Raw genomic sequence first — 27,301 nt, 5'->3', positions numbered from 1 at the left:
GAATGCACAAAACCCTGAGTTTGATCACCACCACCAATAAACTAGGCACGGTACACATCTGTAACTCCAGCACCTGGGAGGTAGAGGCAGAAGGATAAGAAGTTCAGGGCCATCCTTGGCTACACATTGAGCTTGAGACCAGCCTGGACTACATGAGACCCTTTTTTCAAAAACAACAAGTGAGCAGATGTGCTGAGGGTCCCCTGGAAGAGCAGCTAATACTCTTCCATGCAGACAGAGCCTGTCTCCAGACGCTCAGCTGCTTCCTGTCCGTCTCCAGAGCTCTGGCCCTGCCGGCGGATGCTTCATGAAGAAGGAGTGAGGCAGTGGTCAGCTCGTGTGTCTCAGCTGGCTTATGTGTATGTGTGCTCCCGCTGGGGCGTATGCACACCACAAGCATGCAGGTGCACACAGAAGCCAGAGACCACTGGCACCCTTGGACCTGGAGTTGCAAATGGCTGAGAACTGCCCAGCATGAGCGCTGGGAATTAACCAGGTCCTCTGTGAGAGCAGCCACTGAGCTAGCTCACGAGGTCTTTGGGGCTCATCTATGTTGTAGCACATGCCCACTGCTTCTCCCCTGCCCCATTATTCCAGTGTGTGCATATTGAATTCAGTTTACCCGCTCGTAAATTCACAGACGATTTGTTATCACGTCTTTGCTACGGTAGACGGTGTTAATGCAGTTACCATACACACTTTCTATCAGGGCGTAGATTTTCAGTTCAGTGTGTCCCTAGAGGTAGAATCAATGGGTCACACATAGCCCTGTGTTTAACAATGCCAAGACATCTCAAAGCTAATTCCAGTGATGGCAATGCTTCACAATCCTACAATCCCTAGCTCTCGTCAACATTGGCCACCTTGGATGTCCTGTGGGGGCTTCTAAGAGTGAATTTGCTTTGCCCTGTGGCTGATGGTGCTGAACACACGTCCATGGGCTTACCAGCCCTTTGTGTCTCTCTTTGGAAAATGTGTACTTTTGCCCACTTTGAACTATGTCGTTTTTGTTGGTTTATTTTTTGTTTCTTGACTGTTTTTTAGCTCTGGTTTTTTTTTTTTTTTTTTTTTTTTTTTTTTTTGGAGCTGGGGACCAAACTCAGGGCTTTGCGCTTGCTAGGCGAGCGCTCTACCACTGAGCTAAATCCCCAACCCCTTTAGCTCTGTTTTTAAACCTTCGAACATACCTTCGTGCTGGTCTTCTGATTGACGATGACTTGGAATTCTTGATTCCCTTGCTTCCACCTCCCAGGAGCTGGGATTACACCTGTGTACCACCCTGCCTGTCTTGGTTGTCACTTGTGGTTGAGTTGTAAGAGTAATTTATGTATTTTGTATACTAATTTCCTTGTCAGATATATGACGTCCAAATGTAGCAAATATTTTTCCTGTTAACAGTTTTTTTTCCTCTTTCTTAATTTGTTCTTTGAACGGCCAAGTTTTCACTCTGATGAAATTCACGCTTGTTTATTTATTTGTTCGTTTGTTTTTAATTAGTATTTTTAAACATAAGTGAGGACAGTTTGAAGGAGCTGTTCTCTCTTCTGATATATGGGTCCCAGGGACCGGGCTCTATCCCTCAGGCTTGTTGGCAAGCATCCTTACCCACTGAGCTGTCTTCATGTTGGAATTGTTTTAGATTGATAGGCACTTTGCAGCCTTGGTGCAAAGTCCTCGTGTCACCTGCACCAGCCCCCTGTTGTCTAACACAGCCACCATCTTTTAATCCCTGCAGTAACGTCTCTTCGGGTCTCTTACATTTCCCCTAAGACCCTTTTTTATTTTTATTTTTTGCTATCCTAGGGTCTAACCTAGAATAACACATTATATTTAGATAGGCGCTTTTTCTTTCTTATTTTTTGTTTGCTTGGTTTTTTTTTTCCCCCATACTCACTCTGCTGTCTCTCAGTGCAGTAGTCTACAGTCGGGCAGGAGACGCAGCAGACTTGCCTAACATGCGATGGGTTCAGTGCCCAGCACTGGATAGAGAGCTTGAGGCCAGCCTGGGATGCACGAGAAGACATGCTTTCTCCAGATGTGCTCTGATAGCTAGAATGACTGCAGGGGAGGGTGCCTGGCTGCCAAGGACTACGTGTCTGGAAAGGTTTTTATTTTACTTGACTGATGTTTTGGAAGTGTACACCAGACTTCCTGCTCCTAACAAGCTCTACATTCTGAAACTTCAGTGCTGTTCCCGCATAGAGGACTCCTCCAATTAAATCCTTTCAGTTATGACGGTGATAACTATGACGGTGTAATTAGGTGTAATTAGATGCTGTCCTAATTGCAGTTACTACTGCTGTGATGAAACGCCATGACCAAAGATGCTTGGGGAGGGAAGGGTTTATTCTGCTTATATATTTCCACATTGTAGTCCATCACTGAAGGAAGTTAGGACAGGAACTCACACAGGGCAGGAACCTGGAGGCAGGAGCTGATGAAGAGGTCATGGAGGCTGCTGCTTACTGGCTTGCTCCTCATGGCTTGTTCATCTCGCTTTCTTATAGAACCCAGGACCACAGCCCAGGGGTGGCCCCGCCCACAATGGGTCTTGTACCATCAATCACTAATGCCTTACAGTTTTGCCTACAGCCCAATAATCCTATGGAGACATTCTTTTCCTAATTGAAATTCCCTCCTCTCAAATGACTTGAGCTTGTGTCAAGCTGACCTAAGACAAGATAGCCCAGATACCTTTCTCTTCCGTTTCTCTCCTCTTCCTTCCTCTAACTCCCATAATATTCTTAGTGGGATTTTAAGACTTCTGCATTACAGCTCTATTTTCCTAGGATATTTTATCCCAACCACAGCAAAGCAACTAATACATAACTAAAATAAATCCTTTCTTAGGCCAGGCATGATGCTGTATGTATGCATTTAATTCTAGCACTGGAGAAGCAAAGGCAATCAGATCTCTGTGAGTTCAAAGCCATCATGGTCTACACAGTGAGTTCCAGGACAGCCAGGACTACACAGAGAAACCCTGTCTCAGAAACAAAACCAAACCAAAGCTCTTTCCTTCTCTGTCAGATGTTTCGGTTCAAGCAACTGATTAGTTGTTTAATGGATTGTTTATTTTTGTGATAACTAATACAGAACACTGGACAAGAGAACTGTAGGCACCACAGTGAATCTGTAGGGCTTCAAAACTCTTATGAGACAAACACAGAAGAACATGTGTGGCGGTGTGACACAGGGAAGACGCAGAGCCCAGGAAGCAGAGATCAGTGCATGAATCTGGTGCAAGCTCAGAAAACCAAAGTGCTGGTCTCCTGTGCCATCCCTCAAACCATTTGTTATGTTGTGGAGAATCCAACCACGCTCTGCTGTGGCCTTGAATTTTATGTTCCGTTTAAGAGACTAAAGAGATTCCGTGATAGCACTGCTCTTAGAATATGCTGTGCCTGTTCCTCACTGCCTCTAGCCAGATTTATGGTGAAATTCAAGATCAATGAGCAGAGTAGAAGGATGTAGAAAACATACATTTTAATACAGAAACACTTTTATTCACCAAGGGTGAACCCTGCATAAACAGATGCACAGGGCAGGAAGGGTCTTGCCCACACAGGGAAGTGTTCAGCCACACAGAGGCTGCTCTAGCCATGGCCTTGTGGCATCACCCAAGCAGTGCTGGTTTTGCAGGCATGCATGAAATTCCAGGGTCGTGGGGACTGTACCAAGGCCCCAGGAAGAAGCCGGGAAGGCCGGGCAAGTGGGCACCAGCTTTAGTGGTCTTGCTTTCTATCACTGCGACAAAACACCATGACCCAGGCCATGCCTTTGCTACCACAGTAACCTATGCTCTCTGAAACAGTGTGCCTAAATAATGCCTTCCTCCCAGCCTCTTGCAAAACGGGAAGGTTCAATAGGATTCTGTGAGGTCTAACATGGACTTTAGAGATGTGAGAGTGCAATGATCTGCAAGCTTGAATGTGGACTTTATGAAGAAACTTCAGTTTATACCCAAGAGAAGTCCACCACCGTTACCCTGTCTATAGATGAGGAAACCACGACTCACGGAGGTCCATCCATAACTCCCAGCATCCACCAGTCTAGCTCAGGGCTTGTACCTTTACCATACTCAGCTGCCCCTCAGTTACTCTGAAGTTAATCATCTTTCCTGGAACAGGTGTAAGAGGTAGATGCCTTCAGGAGAATGACTCAGTGGTAGGTGTTCATGGACCTTAGGAGGGGCTCAGTCTTGATTCAATAGTGGATTTAAAAAAGTGTTTTAAAATTTATTCTTTGAGAGTTTCTTATGTGTATACATGTATATTTTTTTTTTTGGTTCTTTTTTTCCGGAGCTGGGGATACATGTATATTTTGATCATATCCACTCTTCATTCCTTCTTCCCCAACCAACTCATACACATACACACACACACATGCCACACACACACACACACATGCACATGTATACACAGATACACATACAGACACACAGACACAAACATGCACATGCCACACACATATACACACATACAGACATACAAACACACAATACACACATACAAACATGTACATACACACACATGCACACACAGAGACACATACACATACACACACACAGACACACACACAGATATGCACTCACACATACACACATACACATATACATATACATACACACATGCACACATAGACACACACACATGCACTCATGCAGAAGACATGTACTCACACATACATATGCACATATATACACACATACATATGCACATATACACACACATACACGCATGCACACATAGACACATACACGCATGCACAGAGACATGCACTCACACACACATACACACATATACATACACACATATACATGTTCATACACACACACACACACACACACACACACATGCTGTCCATAGTGTGTGGATGTAAGGTCATTCACTGGAACATGGGAAGCCTAGCAGGGCCAGCTCCTTCCTCAGCAGCCATCAACTGCCAACAGCTCCTCACTATAGGTAGAACCTTGTGAGTCCCAGCCCCAGCCATGCTGGAGTCATGTCTGGCTTGATGCCTTCAGCTGTGTGTTCAAGTACAAAGGCTACTCATAGACAGAAGACACTTTCCTGGTGGTCGGTCTTTAGGAAAAGCGTTTACAGGATTCTCTATGAACAATAGTAATGCTAGAGGTACCACAGGAGGTGATTCTGGACAGTGCTGCGGACTCCATGGTGGTCAAACCGGCACGGTACTGCCACTGACAGGATCGTTGATGAGCTAGAAGTGAGGATGGAATCTCAACAGAGATGCCAAAAGCGTATGCAAGAAACATGGCCAGGGCTGGAGAGAAGGTCAGAGGTTAAAGAAACCACTTGCTATTCTTACAGAGGACCCAAGTTCAGTTCCCAGCTCACACATGATGTTCATGGCCATCTGTAGGCACGCAGGCAAAACACTCTATGTATTAAATAAGTGTACAAAAAAGGGAGGGAGGGAGGGAGGAGGGAGGAAGGGGAGGAGGGATGGCCTCTTTTACACATTATACTGAGACTTTAGTGTCCGACATACACATGACTGAGGTCAGACCCCTGTTTTACACTCTGGACAAAGGTCAGTTTTGAATGGGTTAAAGACCTTAACAAACTTTGAAACAATAAAATATAGGGAAAGGGTTTTAGATGCAGATATTGGCAACAAGCTGCTGAATAAGACTCTAATATATCAGGAAGTAATTGCAGGAGCTGACGGGTAGGGCCATATCAAATTAAAAGCCTCTGCACAGAAAGGAAACAGAGTGAGGGGAGTGCCTATAAACTGGGGGAAATCCTGCCAGCCTTCTATCCGACCAAAGTTAATACCCATCACATGTAAAGAACCAACCAATTAAATAGAGAAAAAGCACAACCAAATCAATAAATGACAAATGAATAAACAGCTCGTGAAAGGAGTATAAATTATCAATAATTGCATGGAAAAAGTTCAGCCTCTTTAATGACAAGAGAGATACAAATCCAATCTACGTTGAAAATCTCTTTCACTCTGATCACAATGGCTGTCATCAAGAAAACAAAACCAGAGTACTAGCAAGCACACGAGAAGCCAGGAACACTTATGACTGTTGGTCTGAGTGTGGATTAGTTTGTCCACTATGCAATTCAGTATGGAGGTCCCGCAACAAACATAAAAATAGAACTACCATAGGATCCAGCGATACCATTCCTGAAAATACATCAGAAGTAATAAAAGCCAACGTACAACAGAGACAACTGCAAACTTGTGCTTATTGATCCAATATCCACAGTAGCTAAGTTGTGGAGTCAGGGTGGGTGTCCATCGATGAGTAAAAAAAAGCGTTATAATTTTGCCATGGAATATTACCCAGTCATTAAAAAGCATAAAAATGTGTCATGTGTAGAAAAGTGGATGATAATTACATTAAACAAAGGGAGCTACAGTCAGAAGACATTCATGTTTTTTTGTATGTAGAATTAGGACATAAGGGTAGAAGGGAGATTATTTGGGAAGAGGAAGGGGCCAATGGGCGTTAAGAGAGAACAACAGGTATAGGAATATGATCCAAGTATATTATATACAAGATTATATATGTATAACATATATATATAATAGTGGAAAGAAGAGGAAGACAGACAGAGACTATAACCTCCTAGTAACAGTAAAATCACAGCACGTCGTCTAGATGGACAACTGTATAATACAGTCACAGCGTGGAGATAAGCATCTAGATGTTTTTATGAAGACCACACTTCTAAATGTCCCTAGTGTTTTACTAACATGGTGACGATGGATGTGGCATATGGGTATATGTTTTTAATTTCCTCTTTGAGAATGTTTTACTGGTGTTCAGGAAGTAGAGCAGTTGGTAGAGTGCCTGCCTAGCATCACAAAGTTCTGGGTTCGGTGCCCAATACCACATAAACCAAGCACAGTGGTAGAGGCAGGAGGGTCGGGAGTTTATGTCATACTCAGTCAGGTACACAGCTTATCTAACGGCAGCCTGGCCTTCATAAGACCTTGTTGGAAAAATCTAGAAAAAAATTGTTTTCCAAGAAAGTAACAAAGAGAGTGTTTTATAGCCCAGCTGCTTGAGGGACTTTAATGCTATTCTTTTCTGCTCTCCTGTTGAGAGTAGACCAAAGAAGTCTGCACTGCTGGGGTGATGGGTCTTTGAGAGAGGGGAGGAAAGACTTTATTTCTTCCTATTTTCTGTTCCCTTCACATCTCTCTCCAGCCCACGAAAAAGCTCAAAGCTCAAAGCTGTACCACTCAGGTGCAAAGAGATGAGATTTTTGTTTCAACAGAATTGTTGGACTTAAATGTCATCTTAATTTTTCAACTTATCTAGAAAAGAGCAAAGGTGCACGTGTTTCTGGGGCAGCATCTCTGGGCCAGCATGCAGACCTGAGCCTAATTAGACCACTACTTGGATAAGGATCCCTGAAACAGAAACCACTAGATTCTCTGAGTGGGGAACAGAGGGATATTCTCTTCATGAGGCCTTGGGAGCAGGGAGCAGGTTGCATCTGCCTGCGCTGGGACCCCAAAGTTCCTCTGATCCAGGAATCCCATCTGAAGGCAAGCCTGGGGTGGGAGAGATCACCAGGGCTGACCCAGAGCTGCACCCTAAAGTTCCCAAAACCCCTAGCTTCTACCTCCCCTCTAGATACTGGGTCAGACATTCCTTCCAGAGCTGGGTTTTGTGAGTAATTTTTTAAAGTTATGATACATAGACTCTTCCATTTAGAATAAAGTGTTTCATCAAACACCCTGGAGGAAGTGATGAAACTAAAAAGAAAAATAAACTCATTTTTTTTCTCTTTCTCTCTCGTTACTTTTTCCATTCACTAAATAAAATTGACTCTTTTTTCCGTGAGAGTTCACACTGGGTCTGTCTCTGTAAGAGTCACACTCTTCAGCCCACACATGCTGTGATATGTTATTTACCCAGTCTCTTCTGAGGAACCACTCTCACATGTGAATCCTGAACACCAACTCCCTCCCTCTTCAGACTTGTGAAACCTGTCTTATAAAGATTAGCATTTTAGTGATATCATATTTTTATAAACTTATAGACTTAAACATGCCAGTCAGAAAAGGGTCATTAAAGGAAGATAACATTTGCTTTGTGTTTAAAAGATTCTAGCATGTATATACAATAGTGTCTCATCCTGTAATACCAGTCCTTGAGACTGACTGCTGGGGGAGCATTGCAGTGTTGAAGACAACTTGGTCTACAGATTAGCTTCCACCACGACTAGGGCTACTTAGTAAAATCTCGTCTCAAAAAAAAGGGGGGGGGCAGGCAGTGGTCTATTAGACAAACTAATTTTAAGGTTTATAATTGGAAAAAGCTAAGGTTTGTCAGCAAATAAAAGTTGATGCTAGGGGCTAAAGCGATGGCTCAGTGGTTAAGAGCACTGACTGCTCTTCCAGAGGTCCTGAGTTCAATTCCTAGCAACAGTATGGTGGTTCTAAACATCTGTAGTGGGATCCAATTCCCTCTTTTGGTGTTCATGAAGACAGGGCACTCATGTATTTATAAAGTGAATAAATAAATCTTAAAAAAAAAACGTTGATTGGGTCACAGAGGACAAAAGGGGACGAGGGAGAGGAGTTCTGAGATGGCTCAGTGGGCAAAGATATTTGATACTCTGAAGGTCTCTCATGAACACACATGGTGAGGGAGTACATTTTCAGAGAGGCAGGTTTTACTCACAGTGGACATGCTATAGCACTTTTTTTTATTGTTGAGTTTCTCCTTATCTTCTGACTTTTGCATTGCCTATTGACCATGAGTGACATCCATCAAATCAAACTCTAACCGTTGTCATTATTTGAATGTTGTTTTGATCCATTGCTACTCATAAAGGGAAGGTTTTATTTTAATTATATTAAAATATATTTTTTATACTTATTGGGGGGGGCATTCGGAAGTCCGAAGACCGTTATGGGAGTCAGTTCTCTCCTTTTCTCGTGTAAGTCCTAGGGGATTAAACTCAGGTTGTGCCGTTTGGTGGCCAGCACACTTACCCATTTACCAAGGGGTAATTATGTATCTGATGGTAAGTTCAGATGTCACACAATTACCACTTTGTATTTGTTTGAATTTAAATATTTTAGAAAAAAAACCCCATGCACTCCTCTTCTTTCCTCTGTGCTCAATAAGATGGTTCCTCCAAAGACAAAAAAATCAAATAGACTTATATTTTTCAATACTAGAGACCAACTACAGAGATGTGACAGGGTGTGGCCACTGTTCTAACAAACACTTCTACTAAAATAAAGACCAGTTCTACAATGGCCCCTTGCAGTCTTCCAGCTGTTTATTGATTTGAATTTTTTGGCTTATGTATCACCCAAGATTCTACCTAAAACACTTCCAACAGGCACCAAGGACCACTCAAATATTCACTACTGAACTTAGAAACTCCACTCTTTAAAAACAGATTCCAAAGGAAGAGTCTGAAACAGGGGCATGAAATGGGTTCATCTCCTGCGCCATGCACACATGAACAAAGAAAAGGAGGAAATGGTGTTAAGAAAACTTACATCATACTATTTAAAAAAAAAAAAAAGGAGGAGGAGGGAGGGAGAGAAAGAGAGAAAGCTCAATGCTTAGGCAAGAGTGCTTAAGAAAATTACAGTTAACAGATCATTTACAGCATTTAGAATGGCAAAAGATTATTATAATTTTAAAATCTATTTTTGTTAACATAAAACAACAGTGCACATATTAATAATAATGCTACATATCGTGTTTTAATGTGATTTTCCCACCCTGAAGTAAATTTTACTATAGAAAGTTTGTGTTCTATAAAATAAATATGCTAGGAAAAAACAACACACACTTATAGCTATGATTTTTTTTTCTTTTTCTTTTTTTTCCGGAGCTGGGGACCGAACCCAGGGCCTTGCGCTTCCTAGGCAAGCGCTCTACCACTGAGCTAAATCCCCAACCCCATAGCTATGATTTTTTTTAAAAAGTTATAGCTACAGGATTGTTTTCTTTTTTCAAGACTAAAAAACCTGGAAGGTTTTGTGGGGGGCATTTTTTCCTTATCAGATTGTAGGTAATACACTTTGTAATACTTTTAAACATCTCCATAACCCTCTTACCTACCGCCCTTCAGTCTAGCATCCCCGATGAACCTGTGAAAAGGAACACTGAAGGACTTCACCGCCGCCATTCTGCAGTCCCTGCTGGTTGATGGTCTGATTCCTGGTGAGAAACAGCTGGCAAAGTTGAGCTAGCTTGCCCATGGTCATGGGTTGGTTTTGGCAGAACACAGACTGATAATCACATCTGCCTTCTAAAGTCACGAAGTTCATTTCCCTCCTGGTAACATCTGAGCAACGCAAAAGAGGCAAACACTACCAGAATGCATGCTGGGAGCACGAGCAGCGCCCTCTCTGGGCTTTCCCAATCCCCAATCTTCCCTCCTGGAGAACGTTAAAGCCTTAAACACTGTGCGGGTGTGGGGTGGGAGGTGGGGGTGGGGGGAGTAGCCAGGATTAATACTATCTCATTATCTTTATTCATGCTTCAAGTCTTTTGTTCTTTGAAGCTAAGTCTAAGTGTTTACGTGTGGCCTTCCTGCCTCGGCCTCTTGAGCGCTGAGGCGATTACTGGCAAGGGACCTCCTCACTTGTCTTTTTCAATAGCTCTATGAGATGGCCCCTCAGATAAACAGGTGGCTGGCCAGATACTGTTCGGAAGATGGGATTATCTGGCATTGGGCATCTACAGGTGCATTAATAATGTTACTTATTAAAAATTTCAGTAAGTTGCTTGAAAACCCAGTGAATGCAATTGTTTCTCATGAACCTTACTTCTCTCAATCAGATCTCCATCCCCAAAGCAAGAGGGACCCTTCTGGCTGAGGGAGGGGGTAGGGGAGGAGGAGAGTTCTCAAGGCACCTGGTTCTCTCTTTACCTTCAGTTTAGCAATAAAGTAAACAAGAGGCGATTAGAAGCCACTAAACCAGACAGGTCTTTGTAACCTCTTCTCCAGGCCAACCTTTTAAGCTTTCTGGGTGCAGTTCTCCCTGCCTCCCTCCTATGCTCCCCAAGTATAGGAATCACACCCCAGCACCTCCATGTACCTCAGAGTGTGCTATCCTCGCTTGCTAACTGCTTTGATGTGTATTTATTTAGTTTAAGCACGGAGGATTCCACAGCCATCTGCCTCTGACAGCCTCCAGAGGACCCTTGCGCCTGTTCTTACGAGCCAAATCCCAAGAGGCCACCAATAGCGAATAGAAAGTGATTAGTCAAAGGCGGGCTTAGTGTTCAGTGCTGGCGAGCCTTCATGGATCCTCCAGCAGCACTTAAACTGCTCTCTAGTCACAGAGCCTGAGTGGGAAAATTTGACTCTGAGCTTCTATGAAAAAAAGAAAAAAGAACCAATCAGTTCTACCATTTATTCTGTTTTGCTTAATAAGAAGTTTAATTGTATCGTTCTTGTAATTCTCTTTTTGAAAATTTGATTTTCCCTGTCAAGAAGAGTAGAAGATAGCAAGGTAAAGATTTGCTTTGGGACTATGAATTGACCCAATGAATTGACAAAGCACACAATAAATGAATTATTAATAGAATATGCCTGATTTACCTTTAGCTGATTCAGTATGTGTGATCCTTTTAAAATTGCATACCTCTGCGTTCATTTATTTTTTAAAAAGAGGGGTGTGTTGAGAATCCTGCAGCTGAGGACTGGATAGCAAGCAGACAGGATGTGTCTCCTACCACACAACAGTGATATAGGCTGTATTGATAAAATTTGTAACTTATCAAAAACCCTGAAGAAATGCTATGCTAGCCAAAAACTTTGTACAAATTTACTTTTTTTTAACAGTGAAAAATATCATTGACTTTTTTCCCCACAGAAAGGGCTTTTTCTTATAACGGTTTTAGATTTATCTAAAATATAATTGCAGTTAGTTCACTGTCAGGTGCGTGGCAAAAGAGTGCAAATCGCGGGGTTCGTCCTTCAGAACCAGCAGGGCAATACGCTTGAGCACGTATTAGTTGTTTTTGTAATCTGCGGGGCATCACCTGACCCCCCAGGATCTCGTTTCATAATGTTGGTGCACGAAATAACGTTCGAAATCCAGCCCAATTCGCTTGGAAGAGCACTGTGCTGACAACAGCTTCACCCCTGCGGGAAGGTGCACAGTTCACAGACCCAGCACAATGGTCTCAAGTGGTTATATTTTTTATTTGCAGAAGAGTGAGGTTTGAGTGCCAGCCCCCACCCTGTCATCAATAGTGTTAATTCCACGCCTCCATTGAGGGCAAGGCCACGGTGGACATTATTCTGAAGCCTTCATTTTGCAATGACGCCAAACGTGCCCCTGGCCCAGTAGTCTGCTGCGGCTTCAGGCGCCACCCCTCCCAACCCACCCCAGCCTGGACCAAGTGAGGCTCAGCTGAGCCGCAGCCCTGAAGTCGCCTTTAATTTCCCAGCTCCGACCACCGGAAGCGAGCGCGAGGCGGGGGCCGGGTGGGTAGGACGCACCCACCGATGCCGCCGGCGCCCGCTGGACGCGCCACCAGCCCGGCCCTTGTTCGCCGGGCTCGACGCTCGCCCACCTCTTCCAAATTTAACCGTTACCTAAATCCGAAGGGAAATGAGCAAACCTCTGGGATTGGGTGTCAAGGTATTTTCAGCTTCGTTGGGCGTATTTATCCTCAAGTGTTTCCACAACAAGTTATTTCGGGGGCCCGAGGCGCAGGTTTCGCTCTGCGGACGCGGTGGCCAGTGGCCGGGCTCCAGCCCGGCAGCACCGGGGTTCGGTGATTCACGGCTGCGGTGGGGGAGCGATGCTTGCCCAAGCAGGCGACCGGGTTGTGTTGCCCATGGCCAGAGGGTCCAGGAACTGTGCGAGCTGCCTGCTCGCAGCGCTCGCCAGCTCCCGTCAATCTGTGTCCTGAATCTGTGACTTCTCGCTGCGGAAGTCTCCAGGAGCCAAGAATACTTCGATTTTCTTTCTAGTCATTTCTAGTGCTGGGTTCTCAGACATCCCGGGGACTCCATAGATAGCCCCGCGGCCCCACAGATAAACAAATTGGGTGGGGGTAGCTGCTCAGGGGTGCCCGGGGAAGTTGGCCGCAAGGATACCCCCCTCCTGTCACCTCCTGACCCCTTGCGCAAAGGAGGCTCGTGGCCCGCTGTCCCACTGGGGGATGGGGATGGGGCTGAGAAGGCTAGTGAGCGCCTCTAACGCTCAGGAAGTGAAGTTTGCGGTTTTGGGGGCTGAGCTCGGAAGCAGATTAAGAAGAAAAAAAAAAAAGTCAGAGAGACAGATCAGTCTCTCCCGAAAGCAAGATTCAGTTTGCACACTCTCAGAGCTCGATGCCCGCGCCCTGACCCCGCAGGTAGGTTTGCTGAATTGCTGGGCCTCCCGCCCAGGCGGGGGTGGCCTCGAGAACTGGTAGGAGGAGGACATCGACACTGTGGGGACGTCCCGAGGGCGCAGGCGGGTCCCCACCTGCCCACCTGCTGCAGAGCTCGGGCTGCTGGGTTCCGAAGCCACCCAAGCGGTGGAGCGAAAGATATGGAATAGAGGGGCATACGGTTTGGCTCTCAGAGAGCAGGGTGGGATCCACGCGGGAAGGAAACATCTGGTGGGCATGTGGCGGCAGCTGGGCCCTGGAGGCCGCCTCCTGAGCGCCCTGCCTCCAGCTCCCGAATTCCCAGCCTCAGAGGACAGGGAAGCCTGGCGGGCGGCTGTGTCAGGAGCGTGCCGCCCCGCCCCCGGGACGCCAGCTGCAGCACGAGGTTGGCTTCCCACGCGCCGGGCCTCCTCGCCGTCCCCCTACCCCTCCTACCCGGAACCCAGCAAAGCCCTCCGAGGCGTAGGCTTGTGGCCTGGGCGAGGACACCACCTCTGTGTCTGCCCTGTCCCGCGTGGTGCTGACACGCAGGGTCAGCGCGGGACCAGGCAGCCGTGCTTTCCCACGGGTCTCATTCCTGGCCATCGCTGGCCGAGCCTCACCGAGACCCCCGTAACTCTCGCCGGGTTCCCCTGCTCTCCGTGCGTGCTTTAAGAACTGTGGTTTGGTTGGAGCGTCTGGCTGTGCGGGAAAATTGAAGCGGCGGAGCCCGCGTCCTGGGAGCCAAACCCGACCGAGGCCCGTGACTCCCTCGCCCCGAGGTCCCCAGGAGCCTAGGTCGAGCCCTTGGGGACCACAGGCTGTGTCCTGTTTTGTGCCCGCGGGCAAAGGGGCTCGGGTCCCGCAGTCTGAACCGCACGAAGCCCAAGGGCCAGGGGCGTGCGCAGCCCTGCGCCGTGGTCCCCGAGCCCGCCGCCGACATTCAGCCTCCATTGCCTCGGACCGTGGAGGCAGGCGGATCCGTTTCAGCCTAGGCCTCCTTAGGGTCGCCCCCGGAGAGGGCCAGGAGCTGGGACGCAGTCGCGGCCCCGCCTCCCCGCAGGGCTCAAGTTTCGACCCGAGATTAGGTGAACTGATTGGGGGTTAGAGAGAGCGACGCCAGCTCTCGGTCGTGCTGGCTCCGGGACCCCGGCCTCCTGGCCACTGCTCACTGGTGCGCGCTCCGGTTTCATCTTGCTGGCCCGGGAAACCGTTGGCGCTCCACAAACTTGGGCACCGCGTGCTTTGCCAACAAGCGCGCAGTTCACACCAACTTCCCTAGGACAAGATTTTTGGTGAGCAGATCGGAAAATACTTCTTTCCGGGACTTAGGTTCCGAAGCGAGGCCCACGGGTCTGGAATGTTTCACAGTGGTCGCTGCCCTGGCCAGTGTCGCGCCACTATTCCAGTGGGCGTTTCTCCTGGGACAAGTGCCACCCCACCTCACTTTCCTGTCCCTCAGGCTTCCCGCCTTCTGCTCCAGCCACTGCAGCACACAGTCCCTAGGCAAACCAGTCCCTCAGTTCTGTCTAGTACGCCCCTTTGTCGCTTCTGTGTGTCGCGGGGCTCCAAGCCCCTTCCGGGTCCCAACCACTGATGCCCCTGGTCGGCTAAACTAATCCACGCTTCCCGGGCGCGCGCCGCAGCTCCAGAAGGGAGCAGGCGAGCTTGCAGGGCTGACTTGGGATAACGGGCCGGCCGTGGACTACAGTTCTCTGGAGTGATGATCTAGCTTTGCTAGGGAAGGGGAGGGGCTGGGGCGTGGGCAGGGCAGAGCCAAGGGACGTGAGCCAGAGCCCGGGGACAGGTTTTACCACTGAGCCGTGGCAGTGGCGGCGGAGGCCCGGACTCGCGCCACCTGTCCGAGTGCCACCTGGTGAGCGTGGCGCCTGGGTCCAAGCCCCTCCTCCCGCGGCTTCCCTCTCTCCACCCCGGACCGCACTCTCCCTCAGCCTGGGAACGGACCACAACCGCCATCGGTGCTGACCCTCATTTCCACCCACTTTTCCCCTCCTCTCAGAACTCAGAGTAACCGAGGGTCCAAACATCCGACCAGCGGCTGGCCACCATGCCGCGCTCATTCCTGGTCAAGAGCAAGAAGGCGCACAGCTACCACCAGCCGCGTTCTCCGGGGCCGGACTACTCCCTGCGCCTGGAGACCGTGCCTGTGCCGGGCAGAGCAGGTGCGAGGCGCGCAGAGGCCGGGAGGGGCAGCTGCCAGGGACGCCGACTCTGCTTCAAGCCACCTCGCTCCCTAGGAATCAGGGGAGGCCACGCTAACGCCCCTCGGGTGCTTTTTTTTGTTGTTGTTTGTTTCCGGGAGCTCAGATTTGTTGAGCTTGCCAGAGATGCCCCGGTGCTCGCTGTCCGGGCTCTTGAATCGGGGAGGGCTCCGGGCCGGGTCTGAGTGGACAGAGGAGGACGTGGGTACCACGGTGGAACCACTTCAGTTCGGCCAGGTTTAGGTTTATTTCTCTCCTGAATCTTCTCCGCAGACGGCGGCGCTGTGAGTGCAGGAGAGTCGAAGATGGAGCCCCGAGAGCGTTTGTCCCCCGAGTCTCAGCTTACCGAGGCTCCAGACAGAGCCTCCGCGTCCCCCAACAGCTGCGAAGGCAGCGTTTGTGACCCGAGCTCCGAGTTCGAGGACTACTGGAGGCCCCCTTCTCCCTCTGTATCTCCAGGTAAGGACCCGTGGCGAGGGCTTGTGGCAGAGTGCGGGGGAGAGGGGAGGCACAGCACGGAGGAAAGCCCGCACAAGGCATGCACAGGGTCAGCCTAGGGAGCTGGCTCCTAAGGGAACAGGGTTCAGGGGGAGGCATCCAGATGTGCGGGACATCTTGCCCGGTGTTCTCTACCTCCTTCCAAGACCCTTAGCTCTAGGCTGGCCCTTATTTCGTTTGCCAGGAACTGACAGGTGAGGTCAAATGAGCTGGTCCTCTCTGGCTGACATTTCTTTTATATCCAGAACTCATTGTTTAGAAAGTGTCAGATCCCAGAATCCAGGACCCAGACCCGAATACCTCAAGCAGGAGACCTGGGCAGTGGGACAGAGCCGGGCACCACACTGGGGAGTGAGGTTGCTGCTGAAAATCTCAGCTCGCTGGCTCTGTCTTCACAAGTTTCATTTTCTCTCCTGCTAAGAAGGCCCAGTCTGGGGAACCAGCATGCTCAGGTTCATTTCCAGGGAGCTATTGGCGAGGGTTGATGGGGGTATCTCAGGTCACAGAAGAAGTAGAAAGGAGATCAATCCAAGTCCTGCCAAGAGCAGGTTATTTCCCGGTCACACTAGCTCATTCACCCTCGCAAGCAGAGGGCTCTTCCTGGCTGCGTGTGACCAGGCTTTCATGGGACAGGTCCGCCCAGAGTCTGTGGCACATTTCCTTGCATCCACTCACTATCCAGTTGTAGCAAAATCCACGTGTGTGGAGGGAGAGGTGTTCTTCTGAAGGTGGTGGCTAGCCCTTAACTGTAACTCTTCATCAGGAATTTCTCAGGGATGGGCACACTTCGCGCCCCTGTCTGCTGCCCCTGGCTGACCACGCTGAAAAGCTTCATAGCTTTGAGAAATCTTGGTGCCATCCCAGTTTGTTTAGTCTGATACTCCTAGATAGCCTGGGCCCAAAATGTATTGACCTTCTCCGTTCTTCATAGTCTATTGCAAAGAGAAAGGGATTGAGTGGAGGAGTACTCAAAAGGAGTCAGGAGTCAGGACCCTAGGCCTAAGCTCTAGGTGTCTGTCCCAACAGGACTAGCAGGAGCTGGGGGCTGGGAGTGGGTGGGGTCCAGCCAGAGAACCATCATGAATTTACCCACCTCTTCAACCTGTACCATTTAAGTACCACTTTGCTGCCCTACCACTGGCCCGGGAGTCCCGCGGGCCCACCTGAGTTTTATCCGGGGTGTCCGGGGGTACTTGGCTTTCTAACCAGCTAGGGCGCCTGACAGTAGCGATCACGCACTGCGGGCTCCGCCCAGCAGCCTCGAACCTGACCCAACGGCCTCCTGTGCCTCCTCAGCGTCGGAGAAGTCGCTGTGTCGCTCTCTGGACGAAGCCCAGCCCTACACGCTGCCTTTCAAGCCCTACGCGTGGAGCGGCCTCACGGGGTCTGACCTGCGGCACCTGGTGCAGAGCTACCGGCAGTGCAGCGCGCTGGAGCGCAGCGCTGGCCTGAGCCTCTTCTGCGAGCGCGGCGCGGAGTCCGGCCGCCCGGCCGCGCGCTATGGCTCGGAGCAGGCTGCGGGCGGAGCGGGTGCGGGACAGCCTGGGAGCTGCGGAGCAGCCAGCGGCGCCACCAGCGCAGGGGGCCTGGGGCTCTACGGCGACTTCGCGCCTGCGGCGGCCGGGCTGTACGAGCGGCCGAGCACAGCCGCAGGCCGGCTGTACCAAGATCGCGGCCACGAGCTGCACGCGGACAAGAGTGTGGGAGTCAAGGTGGAGTCCGAGCTGCTGTGCACCCGCCTGCTGCTGGGCGGCGGCTCCTACAAATGCATCAAGTGCAGCAAGGTGAGGCTCCCGCGCACCCGGCCTCATCAGCCCTGTGTCCCCAGCCCGTGACCCTCCAGCGTGCGCACCCCGCCACCCCCCTCAGCGACCTTCTCCCTGCCCCCCCACTCGCCCTCAGGTGTTTTCCACACCGCACGGGCTGGAGGTGCACGTGCGCCGGTCCCACAGCGGCACGAGACCCTTTGCGTGCGAGATGTGCGGCAAGACTTTCGGGCACGCGGTGAGCCTGGAGCAACACAAGGCCGTACACTCGCAGGTAAGCTTGGCGCTTGCGTCCTGGCGCTGCACTGGGGATCTTTCAGTTCGTCCTCCGCTTGGGCACCAGCCACTTTCCTACTGTCCCAGGACTTTCCACGGCCTTTCGGTGCCCCTTCTGCTTGCTCCTATTTAGGTGTACAGAGAATCCTGGGTGATAGAGGTCCAGAGTGTGGTGCAATCTGAGATTGCAGCGTCACACCGCTGTGAGCCTCCAGCGGTGGAATTCTGGTGTTTTGTCGCAGTTTGCTGTAATGCACTGGCTTGACTGTCTATGTCCCCTTCATCTTTCCTGACTGGCAAGGGAGGATCTCAGTTCACGCACAGCGTCCAGTAGTGAATGCTAGCCATTTACTCATCCATTTAGAACTTGTTTAAGTCCGAGGCTTTGGGCGCCTGAGAATCACAGCACACCAGGTCCTGTATGATGACTAAAGAGAGGGAGATAAGGAAAATACTACACAAGTGTCTGTGACAGCAGCCCATCTGGTCCCAACCCCACGGTGACGGGGAGGAGGGGCAATCTTAAGTGGCTGATGTCCTGCTGAAGAGGGTGTCAAAAATTCAGGGCGGAGCTACACTTTTGCCCTGGGGTGTGGAGGGTTGTGGCTGTGAAGTGTTTTGATAGGAAACATGTTAATCAGTAGGTGTTGAATGATGGGGTGGAGGGAGGGGAGGGTTTCTGACTTTGGGAGGTCGGTAGGTGTTGGGGGAGAGAGGGGGGAGGAGAGAGGAGGAGAAGAGAGAGAGGGAGGAGGGAGAGAGAGAGAGAGAGAGAGAGAGAGAGAGAGAGAGAGAGAGAACGAACGAACACCAGCCACACGAAGGAGGCACCCATTTCTTCCTCCCTTCCTTTCTGCAGGAACGCAGCTTTGACTGTAAGATCTGTGGCAAGAGCTTCAAGAGGTCATCCACGCTGTCCACACATCTACTCATTCACTCGGATACCCGGCCCTACCCCTGTCAGTACTGTGGCAAGAGGTTCCACCAGAAGTCAGACATGAAGAAACACACTTTCATCCACACAGGTGAGCTAAGGCTGGGCTTGCAGGAGATACCTGGAGATGACTCCCCTCCAATGTTCTGTCTCCAATGAGTTCTCCCCGAGAGGGAGAGGAACACTGGTTTGCTCTTGGGTCTGAAGGAGTATCTTCCTCTATGGTAACAGCTTTGCTGCATCAAGTCCTCCCAGGGGGTCAATGTAAACGTTTTCTAGAGATGTCAGGATTCATATAGGTCACCCAGGCTTCATTTTTCATAAGGCTTACTTTGAGTGGAGAAAGAAAGGCAAGTGTTCCCAAGCTTCCTGCTGTCTGTGTTGACAACTCCAGGAGACAGGAGCTGTTTCTTCAGCCACAGTTTAGAGAGGAGGAAGTCAAGGCTCGGAAGGATGAAATAATGTGTCCAGGATTACAGAGTTCAAGCTCAGGTTTGTTGGTCTGAGCTCTCGAATTCATGTAGTCTGGACTTGTTTCCTGTGTAGTAGACTTTCACAGCTGTGGGAGTTGGTTAAGGAGGATTCGTTTGTTGTTCTTTTCAAAACATCAACAATTTTGTTCCCCAACGGTGACAATTCCTTACCTAGTACTTTGGAACATCCAAGTTTCAAATGGTTCATTCCCCTTTGGTTTTTTTCCTGCTGCTCCATGCAGTAAATTGGGATCCTCTTACTCAGACAGCGAGTGATCTGTCAGTCGGTTTCAGTTCTCCAGGTTCCAGTCTGGGACACCTTCCTTAATACTTCAGGAGCAGATGGGTGGGCTTACTGTCAGGAGCTTGTGAACTAAAGCGATCCTTTAATCAGATCACAGTGGGATACAGTGGTACACAGGAGGCAGAGACCGGTAGAGACCTGTGAGATGGAGGCTAGCCTTGGCTACATAATGAGTCCTAGGCCAGCTGGGACTATACAGCAAGATCCTGTATTTAAAAAAAAAAGTCACAGTGCCTTCAGGACCCCACAATTAATGTTTGTAAGTATTTGTGAACAGTGTAGACATTTGTATCAGAAAACTCAGGCAAAACAGCCTGGGTTTAATCGTGTCCCCTTGACTGAAGTTTCCTTGTAATTCACTCTTTATAAGTTGCTTGCGAAACTTATCAAAGTGCAAATGGAACCTTGACGGGATGGCCAGTTAAGTCTTTACTAAACATTTATTTAATTAAATGATTATTTAAACGTTTTAATAAGCCTTGGCTAGAATTCATTTCTCAGACATATTTGATTCTAGAGGGACAGGGCAAGTTTTGTGGGGTGAGCCTTTATCAAGAAATCTTGAGCACAAACAGAGATGGACGTTCTTTAGAAACCAGCAAACAGGCACTTTTCAGTTTGATTCCCTCGAGGTCAAGTACCAACCATAGAACTATGAAGGGATTATTTGGGAGCATGTGTCATTTCCTCAAATTTTAACCAGAGCACAAGACCAGGGAAGACAAAACCTGTTGGTTTTCTTCCTATCGCCTGCTTTGAAACAGTTTCCCTCTATTGTTATCTATTGATCTGTTGTGAAGCGTTGACATATTAAGAATCCTGTGATTCAAACCTCGAAAGGAAGAAAGAAAGAAGTAAAAGGTAGAATAGACAACCTTAAGACATTATTTGTGGCTCGAATGTGGATTTTTTAAAAAGTTAAGACATTGGACAAACCTGTGTTCTTCAAGAGCAAGAAGGAAGACAGCTTCACTGGTCACACAAAACAACACCCACTTGGAAACTCAGATTTGAAAACTTCCTCTGACGAAAGCAGTCATAGGGTCTGTAGGACAGCCCCTCCCACCTCCTGCTGAACATCTGCTCTGGGGGCCCTGTGCTTCTAAAAGTTGGCAGGCTGGTCCTGGGGTGGATTCAGCTGGGGAGGGCACGTGGCCTTTACTCAGTTTCCGTTTAGCAGGAAACCGTTTGAGACCTCTGTCTGGGAGCCTCCACTCAAAAAGTCTCCCTTCCACCTGGTACACCCGTGGCTTACTGGTACTAAGTTGCAGGCCAGGAGTTGGTTCATGTTGCAAACCATCACTTTGCAACGTCATGAAAGTCTTAGCCAGCTGCTAGCAAGAGCGCGTGGGTCCCAACGGGTCCCTCTCCAGCTTTATCGTAGGCTCATACTTCCTGCCCTTGGTCTCCCATCCTTGCAGGTGAGAAGCCCCACAAATGCCAGGTGTGTGGCAAAGCCTTCAGTCAGAGCTCCAACCTCATCACTCATAGCAGAAAGCACACAGGGTTCAAGCCCTTTGGCTGTGACCTGTGTGGGAAGGGCTTCCAGAGGAAGGTGGATCTCAGGAGGCACCGAGAGACTCAGCATGGACTCAAATGAGTACCCTGGCAGTCTGCAACACCAACTGTCTAACACTACTGTGAGGGATGCCTCCCTCCAGCCCCTTCTCAGGCCCTGAGTCCAGTGTGCAAAGCTCATCTTGGTTATTCCCCTTCGCCTTCCTTCCCGGAGCTCCTGGAGGATATGAACTCCCAGTTTCTAAGGTCAGCCCAGTGTGGGATCCACAGAAATCGTTTGTGCTTTGGGCTTCCTTACAGCTGAAGCCGGGAACCAAATGAGATCTTGCACCTCCCAGTTCTTCCCTTTTCTGCCCTTCTCACAGGCGGGAAAGAACTCTGGGCAGCTGCTAAAAGGGGAGGCATCACCGCTTGAACTTTGGACCTTTTCTGGGGAGACTGCTGACCTCTTTGTCCTCCACCAGACACCGGTTTAGGGAAGGAAACGTATCCCTTTGAAATCATCAGATGCACCATCAGGCCTGCCAGGAGAAGGAGCAGGAAAAGGCGGACTTGGCGATGAGAGGGAGTCAGAGGTCCCGTGGAGCCAATCAGAGTGGGTGAAACGGCAGAGGAGCAGCTCCTCTCAGAGGAACGGGCTCCTCTTTTACTCAGCGCGTGGTTGTTGGCCACTGGTTATCAGAGTAAAGAACCGCATTAGGTATGGGAGAGCCAGAGGTTAAAATCGACGCTCCTAACCCCCAAAAGCTATCAGTCGGACCCCAACATAGCTAGAACCCGTGTTCTCCGCCTCCAAGGGAGTTCGGACTTCTTTTTGACACTTCTGGAGTTTTTCAAGCGTAAACGAAACAGAAATGGAGAGTTACTTCAAAAATTCATGAGCAAATCCAGTTTTTATTGTTAGGTGGAATTTTATAAGATGCCTGAGCTGGCAGGTGTGGAGCAAAGGCTGTGGCCTCAACTGCCGCCCCTTATCATCTAGGAAGAACGCATTTCCTGTGCGGGTGTAAATGTTTCTAAATCTCCTGAGTGCATTGTGAACTAGCATAATCATATTTATTAGAATGTTGTTTTAACTTAATAAAGTATTAAGATTATTACAACTCGTCTTTCATTAGGCCAGGAATTTTGGGGGGAAAGGGCATTGGTGTTTTTGCTTATTTTTTTTTCCCCTGTGGGATGCACCGGGACCAGAGGACTGCAGAGGAAAACCAAAATGTAAATCACAATTGCTCCAGTTTCCATATTCCACCTCCCCCCTTTCTTATTCCTGAGAACTTTTAAAAAGATTTATGTTTTGTTAGTTTTAATTATGTTTCCATGTATCCCTATGTGTGTGTGTGTGTGTGTTTCTTTTTCATATCTAAGCAGTCTCGGACATACACTCTGTGTGTGTGTGTGTGTGTGTGTGTGTGTGTGTGTGTGTGTGTGTGTGCATGAATGCACATAACCACAGAGCCTAGAGGGGGCATTGGATCTCCTAAGGCTGGAGTAGTTTTGAGTGGTTGCAAGCCACTAGATATGTGTGCTAATAACCAACGCAGGACCTCTGAAAGAGCAGGAGGCAACTCTAAGTTGCTGAACCAGCTCTCCAGCCCCTAAACCAATCTCTCTCTCTCTCTCTCTTTCTCTCTCTCTCAGTCTCTCTGTCTCTCTCTCTGTATCTCTCTGTCTCTGTCTCTCTGTCTCTCTCTCTGTGTCTCTCTATCTCTGTTTCTCTCTCTGTATCTCTCTGTCTCTGTCTCTCTCTCTGTATCTCTCTGTCTCTCTGTCTCTGTCTCTCTGTCTCTCACTCTCTCTCTGTCTCTCTTTCCCAGTATCTCTCTGTCTCTCTCTCTGTATCTCTCTGTCTCTGTCTCTGTCTCTGTCTCTCTCTGTATCTCTCTCTCTCTGTATCTCTCTCTGTCTCTCTCTGTATCTCTCTCTCTGTATCTCTCTCTCTGTATCTCTCTGTCTCTGTCTCTGTCTCTCAACCTCTCTCTCTGTATCTCTCTGTCTCTTTGTCTCTCTCTCTATATATATTATATATATTATATATATACGTTATATATATATATAATTTCTCCCTTTCCTTTTAAAACCGGGGCCTCACTATATCTATATAGTGAACTCCTAGAGATTTGTCTGCCTCCTAAGCGCTGGGATTAAAGGTGTGTGCCACTATACCTGGCTAATATGTCTTAAATGAAAACTTAGGTATGAAATACTCAACCCCTATAGCCTTGTAGAGTCCTGGATGGACCCACAGAGACACCAATTTTTACCTTTGAGAATTTCACCTTAACAAAAACAAACAAAGGGGTTGGGGATTTAGCTCAGTGGTAGAGCGCTTGCCTCGGAAGCGCAAGGCCCTGGGTTCGGTCCCCAGCTCCGAAAAAAAAAAAACAAAAAAACAAAACAAACAAACAAACAAACAAAAATAAAACAAAACCTAAAAAAAGCCTATGTCCTGGTTTTTTGAGGACGTGGGCTTCTGGATGAAAAATTATAGACCTTTGATTCAGAGACCTGAATGCTTTTAAAATATTGTGTGTGTGTGTGTGTGTGTGTGTGTGTGTGTGTGTGTGTGTGAGACCGAGGTATTCTGTGTCTTGGCAAGTGTTTTCACTTTCTAGTTTCCTTAACCATAGAGCATAGCTGTGGTCCTTCCACCCCCTTTTGACTACTCAGATCCCATGGAGACTGTAGAGAAGGGGAGAAAAAGGGAGGGGAGGAAAAGAGAGAAATTGATTGATTGGCTGGCTATTGTATGGAAGGGAAATTGCAATCCTAAAATATGAGTGAAATGTGAAATGAGGCTCAGGACTTGCCTTGGGGTCATCCTGTGATTATCACGTTACGTTCTATTATGACTTGGATACCCCAAGTTCCATATTTTGGGGCAGGAACTCAGCCCTGAGGCAGGAGCTGATACAGAGGCCATGAAGAGCATTGCTTACTTGCTTGCTCTCCGTGGCTTGCTTAGCTTGCTTTCTTACAGCACCCAAGACTACAACCCAGGGATGGCCCCACCCACGATGGGCTGGGCCCTTCCTGTCAATCACTAGTTAAGAGAATGCACCACAGGCTTGCCTACACCCCGATCTTATGGAGACATTTTCTCAACTGATGTTCTCCCCTCTGAGATAATGCCAACTTGTGGCAAGTTGACATAAAATTAGTCGGCACAGGTTACTCTGTTCCGGTTCCATCAGTTGGTCCTTCAAAAGACTGAAACCAGGATAAGGTCCTAGCTTCTCTACTACCTGTGCTCTGAAGGCTTCTAGCCAGAGCTTCAGACCATGTGGCCCAGGGAACTGACAACACTATTTCTACTGATCAATTTCTCACATGTCAACTGAGTACCCAGCCTGTGTTTGGGAGCACAGAATTGAGGACAAGTCCCACGGAGGAGCTTCATTCTATGGAAAGCCATCTGCCTCCGTTTGCAGCCGGGAATCACACAAGGCTTTCTCAGTGGGGCTTGGGTGGTGGTGGGGTGAACCTCTCAGATTAAGTCCTTGGCCGTCCTTGTTGGTTTTCCACGACTAAATCTTTCCATGTCAGCTGATTCCCATTCAAAGTTTACCCCGGTAGAGGTTTGAAGGTAGCGTCTCAGAAACTGTGGGTGATAAAGAGCCCAGGCTTAGGGGAATCGTTTCACAGTATCTGGGGAGGCAAAGCCCTATCAAAAGAAGATCAGAAGGCGCCTTGCTCACAAGTCAGTGTGGGCACCCGTCTCTTAGGTCCAACCTGATTCAAAAGTAAAATTATAATGAAGGAGGAGGCAAGCTGATTGAACCCGTGGGTTCTGTCTTCTCCCCATCTTGCCGGATGGCATCAGAATATTTGTTTCATAGGTTTTGTTTATGGTATTAGGAGTTCTCTCTCTCTCTCTCTCTCTCTCTCCCCCCCCCCCCGCCCCCCCAAGGCTGGGCCTTGAACTCGCAATTCCTACGCTTTACAACTCAAGTAGTTGGGATAACAAGAAAGTATGTCTCACTAATGCTTAGGCTAGAAATTATAATTTTGGCATTCGCCCTTTTATTGGGGAAAAACATTTATCTCTGTATCCCTCAGTTTAGAATCAAAACAAATTACTGTGCCAGTCGCCCTGTGAAATTTGAAGATTGAGAATATCTCTCTTAATGTTATTACTTGGCTCCATTAAAAATGGATTGTGAATATTCCGCCTTGCATTATTCACGAGGTGGGCTCTATGCCTTTTGTCTGCCGGAGTAACAGTAGAAAGGGTAACGGGAGACACCCAGCGCACCTTTGTTTCTTCCACTAAATTTTTAATAACGCCTCCAGCTAGCCAGTTGGTGAAGCTCAGCTCTTGCACAAAAGTGGAAAAGCACAGCTAACCCTGTTAGCCGAGTCTTTCAAGAGCTAATTTGAGTTTGTGTTCATCTACACCAGACATGATTAAATTACCTATCAAGTGTGCCGAGCTATCAGGATTCAAGCCCAGTAAAAGGTGAATTCCATCTGATTGATTTGAGACACAAATGGAACAACTGAGGTCTCTAAGCACCGCCTTAATTAAAGGGGCAGCAGAGTGTCATTCCGGTGCCTGCCACCGCCCCTGAAAACTGCCCCTGAAAACTGGGTGTGCATAATGATTTAACCTAAGTCATTCTGCTGGGAGCCTTTCTGTTTAACCTGGTCATCTGACAGGAGTAAGCTAAGAGCGAGGAAGCCAAAAGGCTTCACTCTCTTCCTTTGCTTGTCTAGGGCTCTGTATGGTTCAATCTGCACTTCTGAATTATTACCCAAGTCAAAACTTTCTATGGAGCCCGTTATATATTTATTTAAACATTATTTATCATTAAGCCAGATCTAAAACATAAAAACTTCAGAGACATTTCACTCAGTGCCTTTCTAACTTTAATCCATGGCTTAGTTTTTAATTTGTTTTAATAAACACTTATACTTATTTTTTTATACTTTATGGTCAGGGTACCTATGATTTATATCTAAATGCTTCATTCATTTATTTACCATATAGGCATATATTTAAAACTGAAATATGGGGTTGGGGATTTAGCTCAGTGGTAGAGCGCTTGCCTAGAAAGCGCAAGGCCCTGGGTTCGGTCCTCAGCTCTGAAAAAAAGAAAGAAAAAAAACCTGAAATATATTTCATAATGAGAATTTGGACCTTGTTTTTTGTTTATTTTGAGACAGGTTAGGCTCCAAGTTGGTCGTCTTCCTGCCTCCAGAGGGTTAGATTTACAGGTGAGTTCTAACAATCCCTGCTTGGACAATTTTTGTGGTTAAGGTTTTTTGTTGTTGTTGTTTGTTTTTGTTTTTTAATGCCTTAGTACTTAATTATAAATTTTATAATTTTTGAAGACTTATTAGGAAAAAGTGAAGTTTTTAAATTATAGTGCTTTTCACTCTAAGCAAAACATTTAAACCACCTGGAAATTACAGAGAAGAAATAATAACTTCAGGTATACATGCCATTTACTAAAGTATTTACTTTATATATTTTATTAATTTTAAAATTTCTGTGTTATACACACACACACACACACACACACACACACACACACACCCTTTAGACTCTGGATACCAGGCTTCGGTTGGCAAGCCCCTCCACTCACTTTATTTTGAAATAGAACCAGTTTCTATCCCCCAGATGACAGCATGGGAGAATTCCTGCCTGTGTCTTCCAAGCCTTAAACGATGTTTGGAGAGTGGATGTGAACGCGGCTGTAATCTGTATTTCATGGTTATCTCTTCACAACTTTATTGGCTTGGCTGGTCTCCCTCACCGTGAAATGTTTGTTCACGAACTTTGGATATTTTTTTTTTTTAAACCAGGCTGCCAGCTTCTTTATCAGCTTCTTTCTGTGTGTACTGAACACTCACTCGTTAGAACACAGGCTACAAGATGAAAGGACTCTGTCAGACAACATGGCGGGCGTGTATTCCCGTGACCTTCCTCTTTTCTTGTTCATTTTTGGTCATTTTCAAGAGAAAGAGTTTC

The 27,301-nt window shown here is 47.9% G+C and overlaps 1 protein-coding gene across 3 annotated transcripts; it reads left to right on the top strand.

The window, feature by feature from the left end:
- Positions 1–13,304: 13,304 nt before the first annotated feature.
- Positions 13,305–26,545, top strand: Gfi1 (growth factor independent 1 transcriptional repressor). 3 transcript variants are annotated; one of them, XM_032916912.1, is made up of 7 exons: positions 13,305–13,339; positions 15,357–15,519; positions 15,832–16,017; positions 17,353–17,840; positions 17,959–18,096; positions 18,958–19,123; positions 21,231–21,460. In XM_032916912.1, the coding sequence occupies exons 2-7, from the start codon at positions 15,405–15,407 to the stop codon at positions 21,407–21,409; spliced, it is 1,272 nt and encodes a 423-aa protein (XP_032772803.1). In that variant the 5' UTR covers positions 13,305–13,339; positions 15,357–15,404; the 3' UTR covers positions 21,410–21,460. The 3 variants fall into 3 exon arrangements, with proteins under 3 accessions (XP_032772803.1, XP_032772802.1, XP_032772804.1); XM_032916911.1 differs by lacking the exon at positions 13,305–13,339 and adding an exon at positions 15,160–15,212; XM_032916913.1 differs by lacking the exons at positions 13,305–13,339; positions 21,231–21,460 and adding an exon at positions 26,494–26,545 and having other exon boundaries at positions 15,272–15,519.
- Positions 26,546–27,301: the final 756 nt, after the last annotated feature.

Source organism: Rattus rattus, chromosome 11, assembly GCF_011064425.1.
Source record: "Rattus rattus isolate New Zealand chromosome 11, Rrattus_CSIRO_v1, whole genome shotgun sequence".
In the NCBI taxonomy this organism is placed as follows: Eukaryota; Metazoa; Chordata; class Mammalia; order Rodentia; family Muridae; genus Rattus; species Rattus rattus.
The sequence above is the reverse complement of the archived record's forward strand: the minus strand, read 5'-3'. Positions and strand labels throughout refer to the sequence as shown.